Source organism: Rattus norvegicus, chromosome 1, assembly GCF_036323735.1.
Source record: "Rattus norvegicus strain BN/NHsdMcwi chromosome 1, GRCr8, whole genome shotgun sequence".
Lineage (NCBI taxonomy): Eukaryota > Metazoa > Chordata > Mammalia > Rodentia > Muridae > Rattus > Rattus norvegicus.
This window is the reverse complement of record NC_086019.1, coordinates 115783803-115807968: the sequence shown is the minus strand read 5'-3', so window position 1 is coordinate 115807968 and position 24166 is coordinate 115783803. Positions and strand designations below refer to the sequence as shown.

The 24166-nt window shown below is 39.6% G+C and overlaps 2 protein-coding genes across 5 annotated transcripts in view; one reads left to right on the top strand and one right to left on the bottom strand.

Moving 5' to 3' along the window:
* Positions 1–24166, top strand: part of Nipa1 (NIPA magnesium transporter 1) — a 402283-nt gene that overhangs the window by 202535 nt on the left and 175582 nt on the right. The gene's annotated exons all lie outside the window — the stretch shown is intronic.
* The window catches only part of Tubgcp5 (tubulin gamma complex component 5), a 35654-nt gene continuing 11509 nt past the window's right edge, over positions 22–24166 (bottom strand). Inside the window, exons 9-23 of one of the 4 annotated variants that reach the window (NM_001107516.1) lie at positions 23692–23785; positions 22815–23061; positions 21061–21263; positions 19478–19593; positions 18495–18763; positions 14877–15075; positions 14098–14286; positions 12628–12810; positions 9736–9820; positions 9511–9631; positions 8284–8462; positions 5941–6066; positions 5284–5372; positions 1764–1864; positions 22–578 (exon numbers count right to left, since the gene is read on the bottom strand). In NM_001107516.1, coding sequence (NP_001100986.1) covers positions 532–578; positions 1764–1864; positions 5284–5372; positions 5941–6066; positions 8284–8462; positions 9511–9631; positions 9736–9820; positions 12628–12810; positions 14098–14286; positions 14877–15075; positions 18495–18763; positions 19478–19593; positions 21061–21263; positions 22815–23061; positions 23692–23785 — 2248 coding nt within the window. In that variant the 3' untranslated portion in view covers positions 22–531. Of the gene's footprint in view, positions 579–1070; positions 1865–5283; positions 5373–5940; positions 6067–8283; positions 8463–9510; positions 9632–9735; positions 9821–12627; positions 12811–14097; positions 14287–14876; positions 15076–18494; positions 18764–19477; positions 19594–21060; positions 21264–22814; positions 23062–23691; positions 23786–24166 lie in introns of those variants that run through there. The other 3 variants (XM_063262318.1, XM_063262321.1, XM_063262319.1) reach the window with 3 other exon arrangements.

Below are 24166 nucleotides of genomic sequence, written 5' to 3'. Positions count from 1 at the left end.
TAAGAATTACACATAAAATATGTGGGAAAAGTGAACGATATACATACTTTTATTTGAGATATTACTGGTTGGCTAATAAATGCCAAAAATTGATATATAACAGCTGGCCTTAAGTAAAGTACAGTTTATACATTGACATTTTTCTTTTGGGATTTTCTATGCACATAAAAATGCTTCAGGGATGTCAAATCTAAGACACCTTTTAGAGAGGAGGTATCTGACACCCTTTTATTGCCTCTGAGCACCGGGTATGCACATATGTAAAAGCAGGCAAAATACTCATATACATTAAATAAGTCAATCTTTTAGAAGAAAAGAAATATATACAACACATATATTTTGCAATTAGATATACAACATTATATACATAACTCTACATTCTTGATAATAACCTTCAGAAAAATACCTACAATCCATTTATCTAGACAAGTTTAACAATAAAAATAAAAAGGTTCTTATTTCTCAGCTGTAAACAGTGACTGTGTACATGGATGATGATGAGGTCTAAGGTACTTGTTAAATTAGAGAAATTTAACTTTGCTCCATGCCAGCCATGAGTGACAATGCGAGAGATTCCACTGTGGGAAGAAAAAAAACAAGGTGAAAAATTAGTTCTAAATATGTTTAAATGTTTGAATAAGATTGCAGTGAATTAAAAACTTAAAAGTATTTAAAGATATATTATTTTTAATTAAAATATCAGTATTTTAATATATAATAAAGAGGATATTTGTTAATATAAATAGAAAAAGTTGATAACATTTTTATCTCAGGTCTTCTAATCTTTTAAAAAAAAGCCTTTCACTGAACAATGCATTTACTCTACATGGTTTAAGTCCTGGGTTAGCTCACAATACTGCTAATATACTCTAATGTATGGATGGCATCTGTTTCTATGGGATGGCATCTGTTTCTATAACCCTGGCCCGGTATAATCATAGACAAATGCACCAATGTTACTGCTTAGACAGACAATTGCAATACTTTTGTCACATCTGGCTGGCTATGCTTAGTAAGTGTTTAACAGTCAGAAAATATACAAATGGAGACGAGATTAGCATTATTATTAGTTATTTTATTTATTGTTTTTTTTTTTTTTTTTTTGAGACAGACTTTCTCTGTGTAGCCCTGGCTATCCTGGAACTCACTCTGTAGACCAGGCTGGTCTCGAACTTAGAGCTCAACCTGCCTCTCCCTCCTGAGTGCTGGGATTAAAGGTGTGAGCCACCACTACCACCTGGCTTGAAAAAATTATATATATATTCTTTACATTCAAAGGAGGACTGGGCAGAGATACCATTTAGTCTAGACAAAAACCTCCTCAATAATTCACTTCACAAACCTCTTATCTCCTTCTCACCCTATGTTCTGAACTGTAAAAATCCACATTTTTTTGTAATGAGAGGCAGTTTTGGAAGTTCTAAAATTTCTAAAAGTTTGTGTCATTTATAAAGGCATAGTTACTAAGGACTCATATGATAGTCAAGAACGAGAGAGCAGCTCTCCAAGCCATTACATCTCAGTTTTAGAAATCCACTGGAATAAAAGGCACAGGACTCAGCGAGATCTTTAGTTTTAGTGATACCCATACGATATTTACCCATCCTGTCATAACTCTGCAGAACCAATTAAATCACGACTCGGTATTTTCTAGTTATGAAATGAAAAAGCCTCACTCTCCATGTGAGTACTAACAAACGTTGGCACACACACTCAGTTACAATGAAACTGGAAGGCTATGACAGGTAAGAAGATGTACTCACGGTGGGGAAAAGATCCTCTACAGACAGCTTTATTTAAAATGGTTACCAGAAACATGTGGCAGTTTTTAAAGTCAGATTCCATTTTCTCTATAGATTCCATTCTAAGAAAGAAAGAAAACAAATTTCAATTTATATTAAGGAACTAGTAATAGGCAGGCTGTAAAATTCGCATTGGAATAACTTCTAAAATCCTATAGGCTAACATAATGACCATAAAATATGAAACACTGCTTTACATTAATTTACATTATTTTTCATAGACAGATGGCCTCATATTGGCTAGGACTGATACGAAAGTAATGTGCTTAGGCTCCAAGTATCTGGACTCACATCCTACAGCCCTTCCTCTCTATCCCTGGCACACGGGGTTTCTCAGTATAGCCCTGGTTGTCCTGGAATTCACTCTGTAGACCAGGCTGGCCTTGAACTCACAGAGATCCAAAACACATAGGAAAACACTTTACGGGGTTGGGGATTTAGCTCAGTGGTAGAGTGCTTGCCTAGCAAGCACAAGGCCCTGGGTTCGGTCCCCAGTTCCGAAAAAAGAAGAAAAAAAAAAAAAAGGAAAACACTTTACAATATGTTTATACGTACAGGGATCTTTTCCAAATTGACACATTCCTTGTTATCACCACCTACCCATGGCTTGCAGAAGAGAGGGGACTCAAGAAGTAAGGTAGCTTCTTTTTTTTTTTTTTTTAAGATTGATTTATTTAATGCATATGAGTACACTGTCACTATCTTCAGACACACCAGAAGAACACCCTCATAGAAGCAGGGGGAGGGGGTATAGCATAGGGGGTTTATAGACGGGAAACCAGGAAAGAGGATAACATTTGAAATGTAAATAAAAAAAAGAATCCAATAAAAAAGTAAAAATCAGAAAGAAAAAAAAAACCCAAAACAAAAAAACAAACAATACAGATGGTTGTGAGCCACCATGTGGTTGCTGGGAATTGAACTCAGGACCTCTGGAAGAGCAGCCAGTGCTCTTCACCACTGAGCCATCTTTCCAGTCCCCACTAGGAAGCTTCTTGATGTCCCTTCCCCACCTTTATAGAAGGCAGTAAGTGCTGGGGGAGGAGAATCTGCCCAGAGGACTGGACAGAGAAGAGATTCTGTCAAGCTAGCTGATGATCCTTCAGAGAGCTCCTAAAATGGTAGTGGCTTTGATGAATCATCGCCCAATCCTGGCGACCCTTTTGCTGGCATAGCTGATATATTTTTGATTATTCTTGGTCTTTTTTTCGTTTTAAAGATTTATTTATTATGTATAACTACACTGTAGCTGTCTTCAGACACACTAGAAAAGGGCATCAGATCTCATTACAGATGGTTGTGAGCCACCATGTGGTTGCTGGGATTTGAACTCAGGACTTCTAGAAGAGCAATCAATAGTCTTAACCACTGAGCTCTCTCCAGCCCTATTCTTGGTCTTCTAAGTGACCAACCATCCGCACTCTTATCAAGAACCCCAGTGTGTGCTCATGGGCTCACCAAGTTTGACTCTGGTGTATTTATTACTTTGCTGTCTGGGTTCCCTTTCTGGAGTGAGCAGGTGTGTGTATGTGTGTGTCTCACAGCTCATCAACCATCTCTGGCAGTTATCAACCTAGAGCCAACAACCCCCCTGAGCCTTATCATAGTACTTACTTAGAAACAAATTTCATATATCACAAACCTCTCCTAAATATTGGTATGCACAGAGCCTTTAACTCATGATCTTACAGCCTCCACTTTCTAAGTAGGCTAAAATTTATGTCCCCATACCAGCTCTGATTTGCTTAACATCCTCATCCCTGCTTTTTTTCTGACAATTTGTTGTAGAAATGAAAACAGTTCAAATTTAGTAAAGCATCTGGAATAGTGATCCCCTGATCTGGTTAAATGTTTCAGAAAAATGTAGTTCTGCATAGTTGGAGAGGATGAATCAAGTCAGGAAGGTATATGTTTTGTTTTGTGTGTGAGGAACAGAACTCAGGACACGGGCCATCCTAGGCAAGTGCTTCAGCACAGAGCTACATTCCTGGCCTCTGGTTCCTTTTCCTTGTATCTACTATTACTGTACATTTCTGGGAGCAATGTGTGTGCTCACGTGTGTACCACTACAAGCATATAAGTTCTTTCTCCACCTTTCTGTGGGTTTTGAGGCTTGAATTCAGCTGTCAAGCTTGTGTGGCAAACGCTTTTATGTGCTGAGTCATCCCACCAGCCCACGCTAGTGTTTTTAAACCTTCACTTATGAATGTCCTCACCATCACAAGGCTCCAGTTTAAGGTTCTGAATGACAGCAGCACTGAGGGGAACTTTTTCCCTCTTTTATTAACACGGACTAAATACAAACTGTTGTAAAACCTGCTCAGGGGTTGGAAAGGAAGCTCAGCGGTTAAGAGTATTTGCTGTGCAGCAATGAGGCCCAGAATTTGGATCTCAGCACCCACATAACCTCTCATATGCCTGGAACCACAGTTTTGAGGAGGGAGGAGACAAAAAGGTTGCTGGGGCTTACTGGCTTCCAATTTGGTCGAGAAAAGTGCCAGGTTCAGGGTGAAATTGTGACTCAGAAGTGTGTGGAGAATGACGGAGGAAGATACCTAGACACCCTCTTCTGGCCTCCTGTGCAAAGGGACATGCATCCTCACATACTGATGTGAATATACTCCTCATACAGGCACAAGCACACAACTAAAACCTCCAAGCCACAAGGCATGCAGTTTTACTTCATCAAATTATCATTGCATATAATTCATAAAGGAAATAGAGGCTAAGCACTGAGCTACATATTCAAATTGACAGAAGATAGCTGGGCTGGTAGTGTAGCCCAGTAGTAAAGCATTCACATTACACATGTGAGTAAGGTCCTGAGTTCAAACCCTTGCATAGAAACAAACAAACAAACAAACAAACGAACAAACAAACAAACAACAAAAAACTGGAGATGTTCCTGCTAGACTGGGCTCTCTTCTGCTTATTGACTTTAAGTCGCTTGCCTTTCTAAATGACACAGTAAAAAATACTGTATAAATAACATCTTTCAGAGCTTACAAACATGGAAATTTGGAGAGTAACCAGCATGATATCCATAATTGACTTTAAAATGTTTCATTCAGCAAGTGTGAAGTGGTGGGGTCCTCCTCAGAATCTGCTGTGGGGAGTCACACGGGTGTGTTATGCTGCCCTTTATACTTCTCCGTGTTTGAAGGTGTACATAGTTAAGAAATTGAGGCATGCAGATTATCTAAGAATGTTTGCTTATTCTTATTAAACCACCTTAGTTTTTTAAAACTGTTTGTGCCTTATAAAAAAACTGACTTTCCTGATGCTATCTAGTTTAACTAAGTTATATTTATTGTTGGTACATAGGATTGAACTTCAGGTCTTATGCAGAGCAGGTAAGTCAATGAACTACACTCTTAAGTTCATAGCTACAGTATTCTGTATTGGGGGTGAAAAGACTCCTCAAATGAAGCTAGTTAGAAATGGTTACAATACAGGTTACACATAGCACACATATACTTACTGCCAAGCCCCTAGGCCTGCCTGCCAACCTTCTGCAAACATGAGCGCCAAGTTCAACACTTTCATAATGGCTTCTTTCACGAAGCTGACCTAAAGATCAATGTTTGAGATAAAAGATAGGCTTTGTAACTATGTAACAACGACACCAATACGTCTGCCTAACTTGGGTCACAGAGAAAGCACACATTACAATGATTATCTTTTATGTATGAGAAGGGTGTGAGGCTCTGACCTGACCCACACGGAATGTAAACCTGCATTTCAGGATGGCAGACTTTCATTCTTTTTTATTTTTTTATTTTGACATCACACAGACTTTCACTCTTAAGTGCCATTTAGATTCATCAGTGCACCTGAGGCACAAGTCCCAATGGTTGCAAAACCATTCAGTTCCACATATTCATAACGAATTGGTGGGTACACGTTCACTGCCTGACTGCAGACTTAACTTTCCAGTTCTGTATACTTATATTTTTCTTAAATGTAATTGCTGGTAGTGGGGCACATGTTTATAATCCCATCTAACTTAGTTTTTCCTAAAAAAAGATTGTGCATGACAGTAGTTTTAGAATTCAAAATTCCACAGTAGGAAGACATTCCCATGTGCCTAAATTCCTTTTATCCCCACTGATTGTACTTGAGATGGTATTTTACATACCTTTTCTCTCAGCAGACATCGGTCATGGATGGTTGACAAATACCTGTAGTGGATTTTAATCAACTGATCTAAATCCTTGGCTTCCTCAACTTGATGCTGAAACTCCAGCCCGGTACTGTGAAGAATCTTGAATAAGAAGACAAAAAAAGACAAGAAGCTAAATTAGCACCCATCTGTTTGTGCAGGTTACATGGCCAGCAAGCCCTAGGATCCTCTTGTTTCTGCCTCCTTCCCTAGGTCTGTGCAATGACATGTGTTTTGTTTTGTAAAGACAAGGTTTCTCTGTGCAGTTCTTGCTGTTCTAGAACTCACTTTGTAGACCACAATGTCCTCAAACTCAGAGAACTGCCTGCCTCTGCCTCCCAAGTGCTGGAATTAAAGGCATGCACTACTAGCTTCACATGTGGATTATGTGGGTTCTGGGGATCCAAACTCAGTAATTAATGGTTTTTTGGCAAGCAATTTGCCAACTGAGCTATCTCACTCAGTGCTGGAAAGAGAACCCTAGGCTTCATATATGTTAAACAAATATTCTAGTACTGAGCTATAGCATATTTACGACCCCTAATACCCTGCCTTAAAAGCTTGTTTTTCTGAGCCTAGACAATGGCGGGACCAGACCCTGGGATAGCCACTTGGACACAAAACAAATACCTTCCCTTAGAATAGACTTCCTAAAGGGAAGAAAGAAGTTCAACAACCAAACCAAACAAACAAAAAACACTGAAAAGTGTAAACACGGTATGACATTTGTGACATTATGACATTTTTATAATACAAACAACTTCAATGAATTTTGATAAGTTTTCACAATACAGTGTTGGTCTTTCTCTAAGAGAAACCTAACTCTAAATAGAAAAGTAAGTAAAAAATGAAGCTCCTACTTATTCCTTTATACAATTAAGGGCTTTAAGCTGGCTCTGTGAAGACTGCTGGTTGCAATCAGGTATTCAGCACAACTCAGTCACATTCTCACACTGGGTTTAAAGTCACTGCAGCCCAACAAGACGAGTTTAGAGCTGACAAGCTTTGGGGCACAACGGAAGGTCCTTTGTGGACTTGATTACTAAAATGCTCTGTGCTCAATGATTGGTCCCTAATGCTTCCAAAGTTAGTGTTTCTGAGAGCTGCATCTGGAACTGAGTTTTAGGTGACCAAGAAATGCAGTGTACTTGCTTTATGGAGAACATTTTTCACATGGACTTGTGAGTAGTGAGTATGCTTGTGCACATGTATGAGGCCGAAGGTCGATGCTAGCCTTCACTTTATTTTCTGAGGCAGGCCTCTTTGCTCTCTTGAGCTGGAATTACAAGCAGGTTACCAACACACTAACTAGCAGGGGTTGTGCTCTGGAGAGCTGCACACCAGTCTTCATAAGTACTCAGTAAGCGCCTTAGCCACTGAGCTGTCTCCTTAGCCCATTCCTTCATAGAAAAAAAAAGTATATATATAATCCAGTTGAACCTCTTCCTTATAAAATATCACCCTTACCAAGGATTTGGGTTATTACTAAATATTGATGCCATTTTCCAGAGACAGTGATGAAATTTAGTGGGCTCCTGAGCAAGTTCTAAAGGTCATTCTAAAAGAGGAGCTATGGTGTGCCCATTCTTACGGATGTGGACAAGAACTAGTCTCTGGACACAAGGCTGGTTTGTAGAAGGGCTCACACACAAATGGGGCATTTACATTATAGCCCCTGAGCCCCTGCTAAGACAGGCACCATCATGGAAGAGGTGGGGGAAAGACTGAGACCAGGTGATCAGGGAGGACAGAGCCAAACAGTGTCTCATGGACATGACAGGATCACTGCACTTAGGAGGCACACAGCAGCTGTGGGACCTCCATAAGATCAAGCCGGTCAACATTCTAGCACAGTGCTAAGGGATTCAGGAGCTCCCAACTATAACTGTTGATGACTTTTGGGAGAGGGAGACTCAGTTTTCTTTAGAGGTATGGCTCCTAGAAGATCAACCATGCTCCCATGGATGGGGCATCCACTCAGTATACAGACTAAACAAACTGGAGTGTCTGGGTTAATTAAAAAATAAAATAAAATAAAATAAAATAAAATAAGGGAAGTGGATCTAAGAGGAGTTAAAGAGGAGGTACTCAGGTAAATATGATCAAAATATATGAAATTCTCAAAGAATAAAAGTATTTGTAAAACATACTACCTCTCACTGACATGCTATTTTATGATGAAATTGTTTATCTTTTCCCCCCATAATCTCTAAGTGTTCTGTGACCCTTGTGTAGCTATAAACACATGATGAGTGTTGTCTCTGAACCACCACTTACACAGGACAAAAGAACAGAGAAGACAGACAGACAAATACCAACCCTGGTCATGATGTAGTTGTGTAAACTATTTACAAAGTGCATGAGCTTCACTCTTAAGAGAAACATTCGATGAATCTGTTGTCTTAATGACTCTTTTGGTGGTCCGAACTGGGCGGGTGTATCTTGGTCACGCAGAACGTCTTCCTTTGCTTGGGATTTTTCAGCAGCATTAGCCAGTTCTACAGATGATTGAAAAGACAAAATGAGCACAAAGAGATTTAATTGAAAGCCACTGTTCCCTAACATGAGATGAGACATGAGGCATCAGCATGGCTGTGAACCTAACAAGGGCATGTCTATGCCTTGGGAAGATGAATACCAAGTTTCATGAGACTGGAGCTGGAGCTCAGTTGCCTCATACTCGAGGCCCTGGGTTAACTTCCTAGCACTGAATAAACCAGTTATAATAACACACATCTCTTAATCTTAGCACTGGGGAGACACAAGGAAGACAGATAAACAATAAATACATTTTTGTTATCACCACTGAGGTAGAAAAATACCTGTCAAACCCTCACTAAACTTTTTCATGACAGAAGAATATTGAGTCATTTCCTAAAACGTTATTACATTTAAGATCAACCCTATGAGTTCCTAATACTTCATTATTTTTGTATATGTGAGAATAGATGTTGCATGATATATTTTTTGTGTGTGCACTGTGCATTGCAGAGGCTAGAAGAGGATGGTCTGATATTTTGGACCTGGTGTCAGAAGCAGTTGTGAGCTGCCCAAAATGGATCTTCTGGAAGAGCAGCCAGTACTCTTTACTGCTGAGGTATCCCTTCCAGCCCCAAACTTCATTCTTGTAGTTGGGGATTGTTAACACTGCTGTTATAGATCTGTGCCAGTTTGATGTTTGTTTACATATAAAAAATAATGAAAACCTATGGGTTGGTTTGAATACAAATGGCCCCCATAGATTTATGTGTGAATGCTTGGCCATAGGGAGTGGCCATAGGAGGTGTGGCCTTGTTGGAGGAAGTGTATCACTGGGGTGGGCTTTTAGTTCTCATAAGCTCAAGTCGGGCCAGTGACAGAGTCTCTTTCTGGTGCCATTGGCTTAAGATGTAAATCTCTGAAACTGTAAGCTGGCCCCAATTATAAGAGTTGAATGTGGTCATGGTGTCTCCTTACAGCAATAAAGCCCTAACTAAGGCAACCTTAAAAAAAAAAACTTTCCAGGACCAAAATCAAATTAGCTAATTTACTGAAATCAAGTCTTACCACCAAACAGTAGAACATCCAGGCTGTATTTTGCCCATTTTATTTGCAGTAGAAGAAGGAACACCTGATTATAGATTTTTTGACATTCTACACTTATAACAATGTCCACAGGCCATGGGACCTACAAAAACCAAACCAAAATAAAAAAGTCAAAATACAATATCACTTACATACCTTAGTTTTACTAAAAATCAATTTTTATATAAAAAAGTGATTAGTGCTTACCTTGTAGCTTAGGGTAAGACCATCTAAGATATGAACGGGTAGTTTCTTCTTAGTTGTATCAACATTTTCAAAAGATATAGATAAACTGAATGAAGAAATTTCCATTTTAGTTGAGTGATAATACTATGTGCATATACAAATATTCTTACAAACGGGTTCATGGGCAGGGAGCGCTCCTCAGGGGTACAACACTTAGGTACTGTGACTGAGGTCCTGACAACAGTAGCACCACACATCCATCCACCCACCCTGTGGGTGGATCCTCGAATTAAAATATGCTAATTAACTTACATTTTCTGGCTTATACCACAGAATAGGAACTTGCTTTTAGAAATAAGTGGCAGTTCTTTTTGATCCCCCTCATCCCTGCCCCAACCTTTTGAGACAGGGTCTCACAGTACAGCCCAGATTTGCCTCAAATATATGGCAATCCTTCTCCCCCCCCAGCATTCTTAGTGTTACTATTACAGATATAAGCTACCTCAACCAGCAATTTTGTTTTTTGAGACAAGGTTTTGGTACGTAGATGACATGGAAATGACTGTGCCAACATGTCTGGTTTCTGAGATAGTCTCTCACTAGGTATTGTAGACTGGCTTCAAACTTGAGATCTTCATGATTCTACCTTTGTAGTGCTGGGGTTATAGCTATGTGTGCCCCAACACCAATTAGTTTTAAAATAATGAGTTTTGCTACTACAAATACTCAACAATGTTAGAAGGGAACTGGAATTAAAAACAAACTTTGAGAATAGGCTAGGAACTTAATTCTGGTGAAGGCCAGGCTAAAAGACTGACCTTTACAGTTAGGCACTGTGGGCAAGGACTAGAACTGCTCTGGTGTGCCTCCACGGGCTTAGTGCAATGGGGTCTGCTTTGTTGCAGGTGCTGTGTGTACTGCTCTGTCTATGCACTCCTTTACGAAGAAAGGAAGCAAACCAGAACACGGAAATATCCACGTGCCAGCAACTGTCCTTTTCTCATATGATTTACAGATCCTGACAGTGATCTTGCTACTGTTAGAGATACTAGCTGATAACCTGGATGTAAACTATGGAAGATTTAAAATAAGGCATCCAGGGAAATAAGAGGTAAGGGCAGAGCATGAGTTACATGAACTATCCAACTCATTGCCGTGGCAGTAGATAAAGCTGTTTTAGTTTTTAGCAGTTTGTAACATCAACATTCACCAAGTGCAGAAGACAGAGTCCTATTGTCCTGCTTCCAGGGCAGATCCATAGAGCTGCTTTCACGGCACAGAAAACACAAGGCACACTAATGAGCAGACAAAATGAGTGTTAGGTCATGAGCAGGGAGAGCACACACTGGAGGAGGCCTGGGGGTGAGGAAGAACAGCACTTGGGGAAGTGAATATCTGTGATATGAAATGCAGCAGAAGAGAAGAGAGCACATGGCGTGGTAGTGTGTAAGACACGTGGCAGGACAAAATGAAGCCTGAAAGTGCAAAGCTCCTTTCTGTCTGGTGTGAGGCACACAGGAGGGCTTGAGTCTGAGCGGTGGGTATCATCCTGAGGGTTAAGTCCCTTGTGATGGAACAGAGCAAGGCTGAGTCACTAGGAGAACCTGGCCTGCCAGAGAGGCTATGGATATCTTCAAGGAGGCAGAGCTAATAAAAGTTAGCAATACTAATGCGTAGGAACTTATAGAAGCCATCCTACTCAACAGGCTGGTTGGTCTCGACCCCCTGATCTCCCTCAGAAGTTTTACTATTTACATTACCAGCCACTGACTTAACTTACCCCCTCCCCTTCTTTCTTTTTCGGTGGGTAGGAGGTACATATGTGTGTAGTATGTGCAATGTGTTCGTGTATTTTTGTGTGTCTCTGTATAGGTCAGAGGTTAACACTTTTTACTTGATTCATTGAGGCCGGGCTCTCACTGACAAGTGAGATAAGACAAGTTTGATAAGATAGCTTGTAGCAGTCACAGCGCCACCACCTGATACCTCACAAGGGCTGGGATTACAGATGGACTGTCACGCCCATATGCTTTTTCTTATATGGGTGCTGGGGATCCAAACTCTGGTCCTCATGCTTGTGTGGCAAGTTCTTTATCCACTGAACCACCTCCTTAGCCTTTCTTTGTGTTATGCCTAGAGATAAAGGTTGGCCTCAAAACCCCAGACGCAGATGGGCTCCTTGTCTCAGACCTTAAATACCAGGCATCACAAGAATAGGCCACCATACCTCAGCTTTGACTTTCGTTTTTTTCTTTCTTTCTTTCTTTCTTTCTTTCTTTCTTTCTTTCTTTCTTTCTTTCTTTCTTTCTTTCTTTCTTTCTTTCTTTCTTTCTTTTTTGAGACAGGGTTTCTCTATGTAGCCCTGGTTGTCCTGGAACACTTTATAGTACAGGCTGGACTTGACTCAGAGATCTACTTGCCTCTGCCTTGCAAGTGCTGGGATCAAAAGTGTGCACCACCACTGCCTGGCTCAACTTTCATTTTCTAATTTGCGAAACAATTTGTAGGGTTAATGTGAATACGACGACATATGCGGTGTGGTCTGAGTATGTACCATCTTCCATATATACATGACTTGAATGCTAGAGCTATTTTGGGAGGTTCTGAAAACTTAGGAGGTGGGCTAAGCTGGAACAAGCAGTTTTCTGAAGTGCCCTCGGGAGTGTTATTCCTGGTGCTGTTTCCTATCCTACTTCCTACCGTATTACCATATACTCCCTCGGACACGGTGTTAACTGCTCTGCCTAACTATATCCTCCCTGCTAGGACATACACAAGTCTTCCAGTCTGTAAGCCAAAATATACCTACCTTGATGTAGCCTCTATTAGGTATTTTGGTAATAAAGACAAAAAGTAACTAATAATCATATGTAAAAGTTCATAGATGATTTCATGGTATATGGCTTATGTTACCGTAAACTGTCTTCAGGATAGCGTTGTCCTACTGCTTCTTGGAGCTGAACATTTAGAAAAGACACATTTTGCCAGGTTTCCTTTTCTCTTATTTTATCAAAAATTGAAGTATAGAAGTCATACATGGTGTCTCCACCTTCCATCAAGAAAAAATTCCTCATGGCCTGCAAGTATTCCACTAGCCTTGAAAAAGAGAAGACATGTAAGTGACATAAGACATCTTATGCCTGTACTGTGGAATTCTAGAAAAACACCAGGTTTATACACCAACAGTCATTTGTCAGACACGTGTGTGTAAAAACACTGACTAGAATTAGAAATATTCATTCTTCTCAAAAATTTGAGAAGGCAAGTTTTGAGAGGCAAATCACAAAAATGAAACAAAATGAATTAAAATTTTACCATATAAAGATTTAGTTACTATAAGGAATATTTCATTTTAGTCTTCTGCTATGCATTAGGGAAAAGAGAGATCATACCATATTAAACATCCTGCTTATTAACCTCTGTATTTAACCCAATATGCTGTTAGTTTTTCACAACTTGACACACCTTGGGTCATCTGGAATAGGAAACCTCAGTTAGAAAAACCCCTCTATCAGATTGGCCTGTAGGCAAGTCTGTGAAGTTTTTTGTTTTTGTTTTTTTTTTGATTCATAATTGATAAGGGGGGCCCAGCCCACTGTGAATGATGCCACCTGAAAGGGCTGGTGGTCCTGGGTTATATAAGAAAGTAGGCTGAGCTAGCCAAGGGGAGCAAGCCATTCAAGAAGCATTACTCTGATCTCTGCTTCAGCTCCTGCCTCCAGGTTCCTCCTTTGGTTTCCATCAATGATGAAATGTGAGCTGTAGGCCAAATATATCCTTTCCCTCCAAGTCGCTTCTGGTCAGTGTTTTATCATAGCAATCGAAAGCAATTTTATGAACTTATGGAGACTACGCATGGACACGAATAAGCCGGAGTTAGAACTAGTTATCTATTACCAAATAACATATTTTTCTTCTCAGAGCACACTGCATATTTTGAGAGTTTCTTTCTTTTGGTATGCCTTTTGACAAAGATCTTTAGATAATTAAGTATACAATATACTTAAATCTTGACAGTTAACGGATCTTTTCAAAAGATTGTCAACAAATAATACATACCCATTTTCAAATTAAAGTTTGCCTGAAATACAGACTTCAAAAATTATTGTACAGAAGGTTCTACACTTGACTGTCAGTACCCAAAACACATAAGACACAAAACCAAAAGAGAATGAAAGAAGAAGAAAGGGGTTGGGGATTTAGCTCAGCGGTAGAGCGCTTGCCTAGCGAGCGCAAGGCCCTGGGTTTGGTCCCCAGCTCTGGAAAAAAAAAAAAAAAAAAAAAGAAAGAAGAAGAAAAAAAGGAAAAGGAGGAAAAAAAATCTGTTGGTTACTAACAAGTTATTACCTCCAGAGTTAAACTGCCGCCCTACAACCCCTTTACCTGAAATCTCTCTTTAAGGTCTGCATGAGGTTTCCACAGCAATGTAGATACTGTTTATCAATGTGAGGATAGAGGCAAGACCTCAGCGTTAATTCAAAAGTCTGGCAGGTCACAGATTCTGATGATCTGTCCACACATATGTCACCACCAGCAAACTTCTCATGAAAGTCACTCTGCTCCAAATACAACCTTCAATATTAAAATGTGAGTGTTCATTTTTATGAGTTGTTGACAGAATTCTAATAAACCACAACCTAGAGTCCCAGTTTTACCTTTAGCTTCAAATTATCAATCACTACAGAAAGAAACCTTTTCCCCAGAGCATCCTTTCTGAACCACTGCTGCAATTAGGGTCAGTGTTGGAATTATTCCTTCATTAGTGCTATACACAGTGAATGGTATTAGTGAAGGGCATTAATGGCCTATTCCACTGGAGTTAAGTTCCTCACAGCATTCTAAGACCCAAACACATGTAACACAGAGGGAGGCAGTACAGAGCCTGTCTGGACCTTTTAGAAGCATATTCTAGGTGAGCAAATATTCCGAGGGTGCTAGGGTACAAGAGAGATGTTAGCTGAGTCACATCTGTATGCTTTCACAAACGAGGGAGCACAACTATACACCTGACACAAGTGAACATAATATCTTGTTGTGGTCCATCTGTTAGAAAGAAAAAAGATTGTTTTTAAGGAGGAAAAGATCTATCTGGAAGAAACAACTACCAAGTATTACATAGATACTGTTAGCTCAGTCACTGAAAATGTGGTGTATGTTATCACCTTGCAAAGTTGATGGCCAACAGTGGGTCGTGAATGTCATCTAGCTCAAGGTGCCTTTCAGCAATGGACTGCATCTTTATTAGGTTTTCTTTGGTTGCTTGTTCTTCATTAAGAATGTGTGTAGTAGAATCTTCTCCATGCTGAAGACGTAACTGTATAGATTCCAGAAAGAGGGTATATAAGCTTTTTCTTTCTGCATCTGAAATACAAATATGTATAATGAATTCTGTTCCCCAGTAAGTTTCACAGGCTGGAGGGAGAGAAGCAGCGAAGCATTCCCTCTGCTCTTCCAGAGGACCAGACTTTGGTTCCCAGTGCCCACATTAGAAAGCTCACGACTTCAGTTAACTTCAGTTGCAGAGGATCTAATGCCTTCTTCTGGTCTCCATCGTCATCCTTACGTATGGCATATACTCACACAGACATAATATATTTTAAAAAAGGTTGACTGCGTTGGGGTGGAGAGGAAGCTTTGACTCAGCAGCTAAGAAAGCGTACTGTCTCTGCAGAGGACCCTAGTTTCATTTTCAGCACCCACTTCAAGTGGCCTGCAACTGCATGTAACTCCAGCTTTGAGAAATCAAATGCTGAGCTGGAGTGATGGTTCATCACTTAAGAGCATTGGCTGCTCTTCCAGAGGTCCTGAGTTCAATTCCCAGCAACTGCAGGGTAGCTCACAACCATCTGTAATGAGATCTGATGCCCTCTTCTGACATGCAAGTGTACATGCAGAGAGTACTCATAGATATAAAATAAACAAATCATTAAAAAAAAAAGAGAGAGAGAAAGAAATCCAATACTCTCCAATGCCCTCTCTGGCCTTCTCAGGCATACACATACATAGATGACATACAAAATACAGACACACACAGAGAGAGACACATACCACATGCATGCATGTGGAAATAAAAAATAAATGTTAAAAAGTTGTTGTTGTTGTTTTTAAAGATATATTTATTTTATTTATATGAGTACACTGTAGCTGTCTTCAGATACACCAGAAGAGGGCATCGGATCCCATTACAGATGGTTGTGAGCCACCATGTGATTGCTGGGGATTGAACTCAGGACCTCTGGGTCAGTGCTCTTAACCGCTGAGCCATCTCTCCAGCCCTAAAAAGTTTTAAGAATGAATTTCATCTTTACAGAGCTTGATAGTTTTCTATTATCTATGAAGACCTATTGCTACTTTTGTTTTATCTTTACAGTATATCGAAACCACTTTTTACTCTCAGTTAAACAGAACATTTCCGATTAACTGTATAGGCTAATTTTATTGTGAACAAAATAATCTTTGAAACAGAATACTCAAAATTATTACCATCCTGTGTAAGACCACAGGAAGACTTACAGGAGTCAATTTCACTGGAAAAGACACTATCAACACTGGCCCATTATAGTTTGTTAAAAAAGGAAATCTTTTATGAGGCAAAAGTATTAAGGTAGATACGGCAGAATAAAATAACAAAGTATTGTGGTCATTTAAAACCCAAACAATGTCGGTCTCATTCAAGTCTTTTCAGCTTATAAACCTTAAAAAAATTAATTATATTCCCAAAAAGGTTAAAAAGAGAAAAAATCCTCTGAGGATTGTCTGAACTGAAGTAACAAGTTCAAACTTGCAAGGGTCCATTCAAAAGTGAAACAGTGTACCACATTAAAAATGCCAGAGGCTGGGTCCTCTGTCAGGTGCTAGCTCTATCTTAGACCAACCAGAAAAAGAAGAGAGAAACAAGAAAAGAAACTGTAGGACCATGGCCAACTCATTGTATCAACCATAGACCATGTATGTTGGAGTTCAAGCACAAGACCATCAAGAAATTTGGAGGCTGGAGAGATGGTTCATTGGCTAAGAATACTTGTACTTACAAAGGACCCAGGTTCAATTCCCAGAACCTTCATTGCAACTTAAAATTTCAGGAAATCCAACACCCATTTCTGACCTCTGTGGGTACCAGACATACATGTAGTACAGACATACATACACGCAAGCAAAACAGTAGTACACATAAAATAAAGGACATAGTAGAGGCCACTGCCATCAGGGACAGTTCCAAAGCAAATGTCTGGACTCTGAATACTGCAAACCCAACCTGTCAGGAAAGACACGCACAATGGTACAATAGTTGCATAGAGCTTGTGTGGTTAATCTGCTGCTCTTGGGTTGGATCCATAGGAAGGAATTCATGTTGGTACTGAAAACTTGGTCAAAGACCCATGGCTCACTCAGATGGTTATAAACCCTATGGGGGAACCTAGTATTTGTTTTGCTAAATGGCCATGTTGTCAAACTGCCTTCTAAACATTTTAACTAATATTCTGTACTGTTTAGTAATACTTAGTATTTAGTAATGAGTTGTATTTATTAATATTCAATCAATAAATATATCTTGGTTAGGGTTTCTATTGATGTGTTAAATACCATGACAAAAAGCAACTTGGAAACAAAAGGGTTTATTTAGCTTACAGTTGTACTCCATCATGAAGGGAACTCGAGGCAGGAACTGAAACAGAAGCCACAGAGGAACTCTGCTTACTGGTTTGTTCCCATGGCTTCCACAGCCTGATTTCTTACAAAACTCAAGACTATCTGCTCAGGGTTAGCACCGCCCACATGGCCTATGTTCTCCCATATCAACTTGTCTATGGACAATCTTATGAATACATGTTCTCTATATAGAGTCCCACTTCTCAAATGACTCTAGCTAGTGTTCAGCTGACAGAACCCTGACCATAGATCTCATCCTTGGTCAAATAAGTTTCTTTCTTTGCAGGTTAATGCAGAAACCCTTAACTTTTCAAAGTGACGAGACAAAGTGACTAAGTGTTCAGGCTCTAATGGGACACCTGCATCAATCTCATCTCCCTGCCCGCATGGCTCAGAGAACATCCAGGAAGACGGGGTGGAGAAAATATAAGTGCTAAAGGTCAGAGTGCTGTGAAATGCTGCCTTATGAACAAGACGTGGCCATTGTACTTACCAAGCCACAGCAACAGTGGTCACCTGCACAAAACCAAGCCAGCTGAAAATGAGAGAGAGGCTCCCAAGGCCACACTCCACACTCTATAATAGTGGAGGAGCTATTTTAGGTTAATGGCTACTGAGGGAGAGTAACCTTGCCTGGGGGTGTGGCCATGTTAGGTTGCCCACACCATGTACCTATAAGTAGAGTTAATTGGACTCAGTGGGTTACTAAAACATAATGCTAAGAGGAAATAAAATTGGGAGGGAGTTATGCAGGGGGGCAGCTTGGGAAGAGATGGATAAGGAAAGACTCAGAGGTATCAAAATCTATTGTATACATGTAAGAAATTTTAAAAGAAAAAATATTAAATAAACCAGAGTGATGTATACCTTTAATCCCAGTGCTCAGGAAGCAGAGGAAAGAAGATCTCTGAGCTTAAGACCAGTCTGGTCTACATAGTGAGCTTTAGGATAGCCATGGCTATGTAGAAAAATGCTGTCACAAAAAAACCAAACCAACCAAACAAACAAAAAGCACAGTGCTAATTTCTACTGACATAAACAGCTGTGGCCACTTTGTTTTTGAGGATGACAACAGTGAATGGAAAAGCTAAATCAGACCAGAGAAGTCATGCATAGAAGAAACAGGCTACCTCTGGCTGCTGCCTGACATGCAGAGCCCTCTGCACAGTTGAGGTTCTTCAGCAGTTGCATTGACTTGCCAGCCATTATGATCTGCTTCAGGACAGGCTTGAGGAAGGACACCATGGTGTGCTGTCGGCTGGAGGGCCCCTGGTCACTGCCAGAGCTGGCACTGGCACTGTCACTCACTTTGTCTTCATTCTCCGTCTTCTCTGACACGCTATAGAGTGTGTATGTTGCGTACCAGAAGTCTCTGTGATTTACCGGAACATTTTTATTCCTAAGAAGATTCAAAGAAATTCTAAATGTTAATTTTTGTTCCCTTAAGCAACAGCATACTTTGTTTTAGTTTAGTTGTCCAGGCATTCTATACCAGGAATATGAACTGCTAGCGAAACAATCTTCAATATGGAATAGTTTTTATCTATCCTCATTCAGTTTAATGTGCAATGATAAGTACTCTCAATTTAATTAAAATTTAAATGAAATATTTTCCTGAATTGGAATTAAACTGAATACGATTACTTCAAATTATTACAAATAGTTTTCCATTACAGTTTATGAGTTTGTTCAGAAAAGTCAATTAACTAATGGGAAATTGTTGTAAATGGATTAATATTTTTATTTTCTTTATTAAATATTACATTAAGAAGAAAATCTGCAGTTTATTTTAGGAAATAAATGGCCCAAAGTCATGTTCTATACTACTGTCATATCTTATTGATAACTTACAATGTCAGTAGGTTGTAATAAGTGATGTCATCTTGCTTCACTTCATAGGAAGCATTTAAATACCATTAAAAAATATGAATTGCTATGTAAAGATGTGAACTGCCAGAAGACTCAAGGTATTTTTAACTGGTTGGGACCTGCCATCTCCTTATAAAGAAGCAGCAGGACATGTCTGTGCTATCATCACCAACCCACCCTTGCAGTTCCATGTACAACTTAGCGCAGCCAGCATCCCCTGAACTCTATGCCTGCACAGCCTCACCTCTGTATGATAAACTCCCTTGCACCATCCCACAGGTGTCCATGGACGATCCATTCATCTACAGTCTGTAGGTAGGGCCTCACTGTTTCCACCCAGAGAGAGAACAGGAGGGAGACCTAAGGATGAGATCTTGCCTGGTTAGTCTTCAGAGCTCCTCTCACTAGGCTAAGTAAGATCAAGTTTAAGCATTTCTAAATAACTTTAAAAAGTGACTGTCTTCCTACACATTTTGAAACGAAGAAACTGAAATTCTCAAAATGTAAACTGTAAGATCTTTATTTGGATGTCCATCTAGCTGAGGGATAAATATAACATTCATCACTTGTACAAGAGCCCTCCTACACTGATTTGTTTAGCTCAACACAAGCTAGAGTCATCTGGAAAGACAGGACCTCAGCTGAGAAAATTTGTCCCTCAGACTGACCTGCAGGCAAGTCCGTGGAGGATTTTCTGAATTAATGATTGATGTGGAGGGCCCAGTCTATTAATGATAGTAGTGCCATTCTTAGGCAGGTGGTCCTGGGTTATACAAAAAGCAAGCTAAGCAAGCCGTGAGGAGCAAACCAGTAAGCGGCATTCCTCCAAGCCTCCTGCCTCTGCCTTGCTCCTGCCTGGACTTTCTGTCTTGCATGATGTACTGTATGTAACATGGATGTATAAGCCAAACTCTTTCCCTCCAAGTTGCCTTTCGTCATGGTGTTTATCACAGCAAGAGAAAACAATTTAACACAGAAGTTGTACCAGAGAGTAGACTATTGGTAAATGTGACGTGACTTGTTTTGGGGAAGACTGGAAGGACTTGGGAACTTTGGTATGAAAAAGTCACTGAGTACTTAAGAGTTTAATGCTTACAACCATCTTAGCCATTCAATATGTAAGTTCAGTAGTATTAAATACACATATTAAAATTTCCACCCCAGGGGTTGGGGATTTAGCTCAGTGGTAGAGCGCTTGCCTAGGAAGCGCAAGGCCCTGGGTTCGGTCCCCAGCTCCGAAAAAAAGAACCAAAAAAAAAAAAAAAAAAAAAAAAAAATTCCACCCCAGCTCCTAGAAGTCTGTTACATACTGTGACAAGTTTAGACACTCCTTGTCATAGACTTGTAACCTTTTTCCTTTTTAGAAAGAGTATCACTATGTAGCCCTTGGTGTAACTTTCTTTCTTTTTTTTTTTTTTTTTTTGGGTTCTTTTTTTCGGAGCTGGGGACCGAACCCAGGGCCTTGCGTAACTTTCTTATATAGACCAGGCTGGCCTTCCACTCAATAAACCTGCCTACTACTCCTTCCTGAGTGCAAGGATTAAAAGTGTGTGCCACTATTCCTAGCCGTGTTTTAAGTAAAAAAAGAGTTTTTTGATAATTGTCTATATAAGCCACATAGGTATTTTTCACTTCTTGCTTTTCTTTTGCTTCATTCTTCTGGTTCTTTTGGTAATTAACACTAGTAAGCCAGCCATAAATTTGGAAGCTGTAAAATTTTGAACAACTGTCTGGCATACCATGACTTCATCATTTAACAAGGGATTACAACAGGTTATCCTCAATCCTTTCATCATGCACTTTAGTTCATCCACAAGTCCAACATACAGTTTGTTCAGAGGCTTCTCCAACATTGTCATATTCAAGAATGGCCTTGTACAGGGTGTTAAGCAGGTGAGACGCCCGGACGACATTGCGAGTATCAGGTGGAACTTCTGCCACTCCAGTGCTAAACACTTTGTCCAGGACCTTTAGCTGCGCCAATCGAGGTGCCAACTTGTTCACCACTATTGCAAGTGTTATTGTTGTATCTGTTAAGTATCAACAAATCAAACTGAATAGCAAGGAAAGACATCTGTGACCAACATATAATACTGATACTGATAATGTTATTCTTTGACATAAGGAAAGGTATAGCCGGATGGAAGGTGGAATGTTTTAATATCATATCTTTTTTAAAGTACTGTTTTTTAAAGATTTATTTACTATTATGTATACAACATTCTGCCTGTATGCATGACTATAGACCAGAAGAGGGCACCAGATCTCATAGTTATGAGCCACCATGTGGTTGCTGGAAATTGAACTTAGGACCTCTGGAAGAGCAGCCAGTGCTCTTAAACTCTGAGCTATCTCTCCAGACCCCTTAATATCATATTTTAATACCATTATCTTTAATATCATATCTTCCTTAAAGAAGGAACTTCCATAAGTCAGGGAGAAAAAGGTAATTCAGACAAAAATAATGTATATGGGAACTGATAAGTATCAGAAAAGAAAGACAAGTGGTCATTGATGTAATAGAAGGGCACTAAACTTCATTTAAAGAACACAAACTAAAATTACACATGGTAAAGCTACAAAGAGGCAGCTCAACCAAGTTCTCGAGTGGCAGTGACACAGCTCCTTATCCTGAACATCACGGTTGCATAGTTCTGTACATGTGGTAGACTGGCACATTGCACAGATGCTATGGCTCCCCATTATGCTGGTCCAGCTATTGTGCTGCAGTGACATGGCAGTTTCCCAGCTGACTCTGTTATAATTAAGGAAACAAGCACACATGGGCCCTCTCTGTGCTGCTCTGGCCTTAGTTAACAAGACCCTCCTGGCAAGAGCATAAACTCATTTATATTAAATTGTACAGAAATACAGAAAAATCTAGCAAAAGTCATGTTTTATATACGCTCTGATGTATCAGTTCTACTCTGCACGTGTGTAACTGCTGCAACGGTTAAGGGGTAATCACCGCAGGTACCGCTAACAGTAGAGTGGGGACAGTCCAAATGTCCACCACAGCATGAACAAAACAACTTTTTCACAAAAAGAAATGGGGGCGCTCTCATACGCATACATAGTACTCTCTAAAAGAATGTACAGGAGCTGCCTGTCTTGGGAGAGGAACTGGAACAAGAAAAAGTGAGCACTGTAAGCTACGGCATTTTTTGGATTTTTACAGACAAATGGCTTAAAAATAGAAATTTAAGGTAGCTTCAAAGTTATTTAACATTTTATTACATTTACTAATGTGTGTGTTTCTGTGTGTGCATGCGTATATGGGTGGTGGTGGAGGGAGATGTGTGTGCTACAGTGCACATGTGGAGGTAGAGGATAACTTGAAGGAACTGGTTTTCTCCTCTATCATGCAGGTCCTACAGATTAAACTCAGGCTGTAAGGCTTGGTGGCAAGTGCCTTTATCTGCCACGCTATCTCTCCAGCCCTAAAATCACTTTAAAAACGAATATATTCATGAAAATTACTTATTTGCCATGTAATTTTTAAATGTCTTATCAATAACTGAATAACTTTAATAGTATTCAAAATGAGTTAGGTAGTTTATAAATAGAAAAAAAAGACCTACCATTACTGATAACACTCTTCTCAATCTCTGTAAGCTCCTCCTTGAAGTTAATGAAGTATTTGTAGAGGGCCCACATGAACGCCTGGTAGGTCCTAAAAGGAGCGTCAGGTGTCTTCTTAGGTATGGGACCATTTCCTGGTGATGGACTTTCAGAGCTGTGCCCCATGACTTCATCGATGAACTCCTGGAGCCGAAACACAACCTGGCCATATGCTGCTATCTGTTCCAGCACAGATCGTAAACAGCTCTACAACAGAAGTCAAGTGTTAGTGTTTAAAGCTGGCCTCTCACAAATGTTTAAACTGTAAAAGACACTGTGTGAACATGACAAAGTAATAGAACGAGTTCAGTGAAACAGTGAACAATCAATTTGTACATACTACAGAATTATTGCTTATACTTTTAAAAAACACACATAAAGTACAGAAAAAAATCATTACGCATCCTGCTTTCTCAATACAGAATATAAGATAAAATAAAAATTAAAATTAAATGTCACAAATATTTAAGAGTTGGTTAAGCTCTGTAATGATGCACAACTCAATTTTACTTTTTAGAGTTTTTACTCTCTTCAATAAATCTGATAATGTAAAATGCTCTAAAGGTCTATTACCAACATTTAAAGATTTATTTTTTATTTTATTATATATAAGTACACTGTAGCTGTCCTCAGATACACCAGAAGAGGGCATCAGATCTCTTTACAGATGGTTGTGAGCCACCATGTGGTTGCTGGGAATTGAACTCATGACCTCTGGAAGAGCAGTCGGGTGCTCTTAACCACTGAGCCATCTCTCCAGCCCTATTACCAACATTTAAAAGACTTCTGTTTAATTTTAAATTTAATTTTTAAGCAACAATAAACACAGATACTTACGTGTGTTAAATGAGTTACGATAATATTGTCTCTCACAGTTACCTTTCCATCTATCAACTGAAATATAAACAGCTTTTTTACCCCTGAAAGTAACCTGAAATGAAATAAGAAAAGATCAAGATCAATATATTTGAAGTTTACTAAAATAATCACTAAAGTATAGCTGAGAAATTTATTTTGGAAATTCAGAATTAGGGGACAAAATAGGTCAATTGCACAAAAATGGGAAGATTGTCAAACTTCACAGGATTAAGACTCAAGATATTTCAGCATCATTTTATAAGTTCAACCACCCCTACACACACACACACACAGACAGACACACACACACAGACACACACACACACAGACACACAGACACACACACAGACACACACACACACACACACACACACACACACATATGCACACAGACATACAGAACCACTAAACTCCTGAAGATACAAAGAAACCACTGCGTGTGTAACACTGTCAG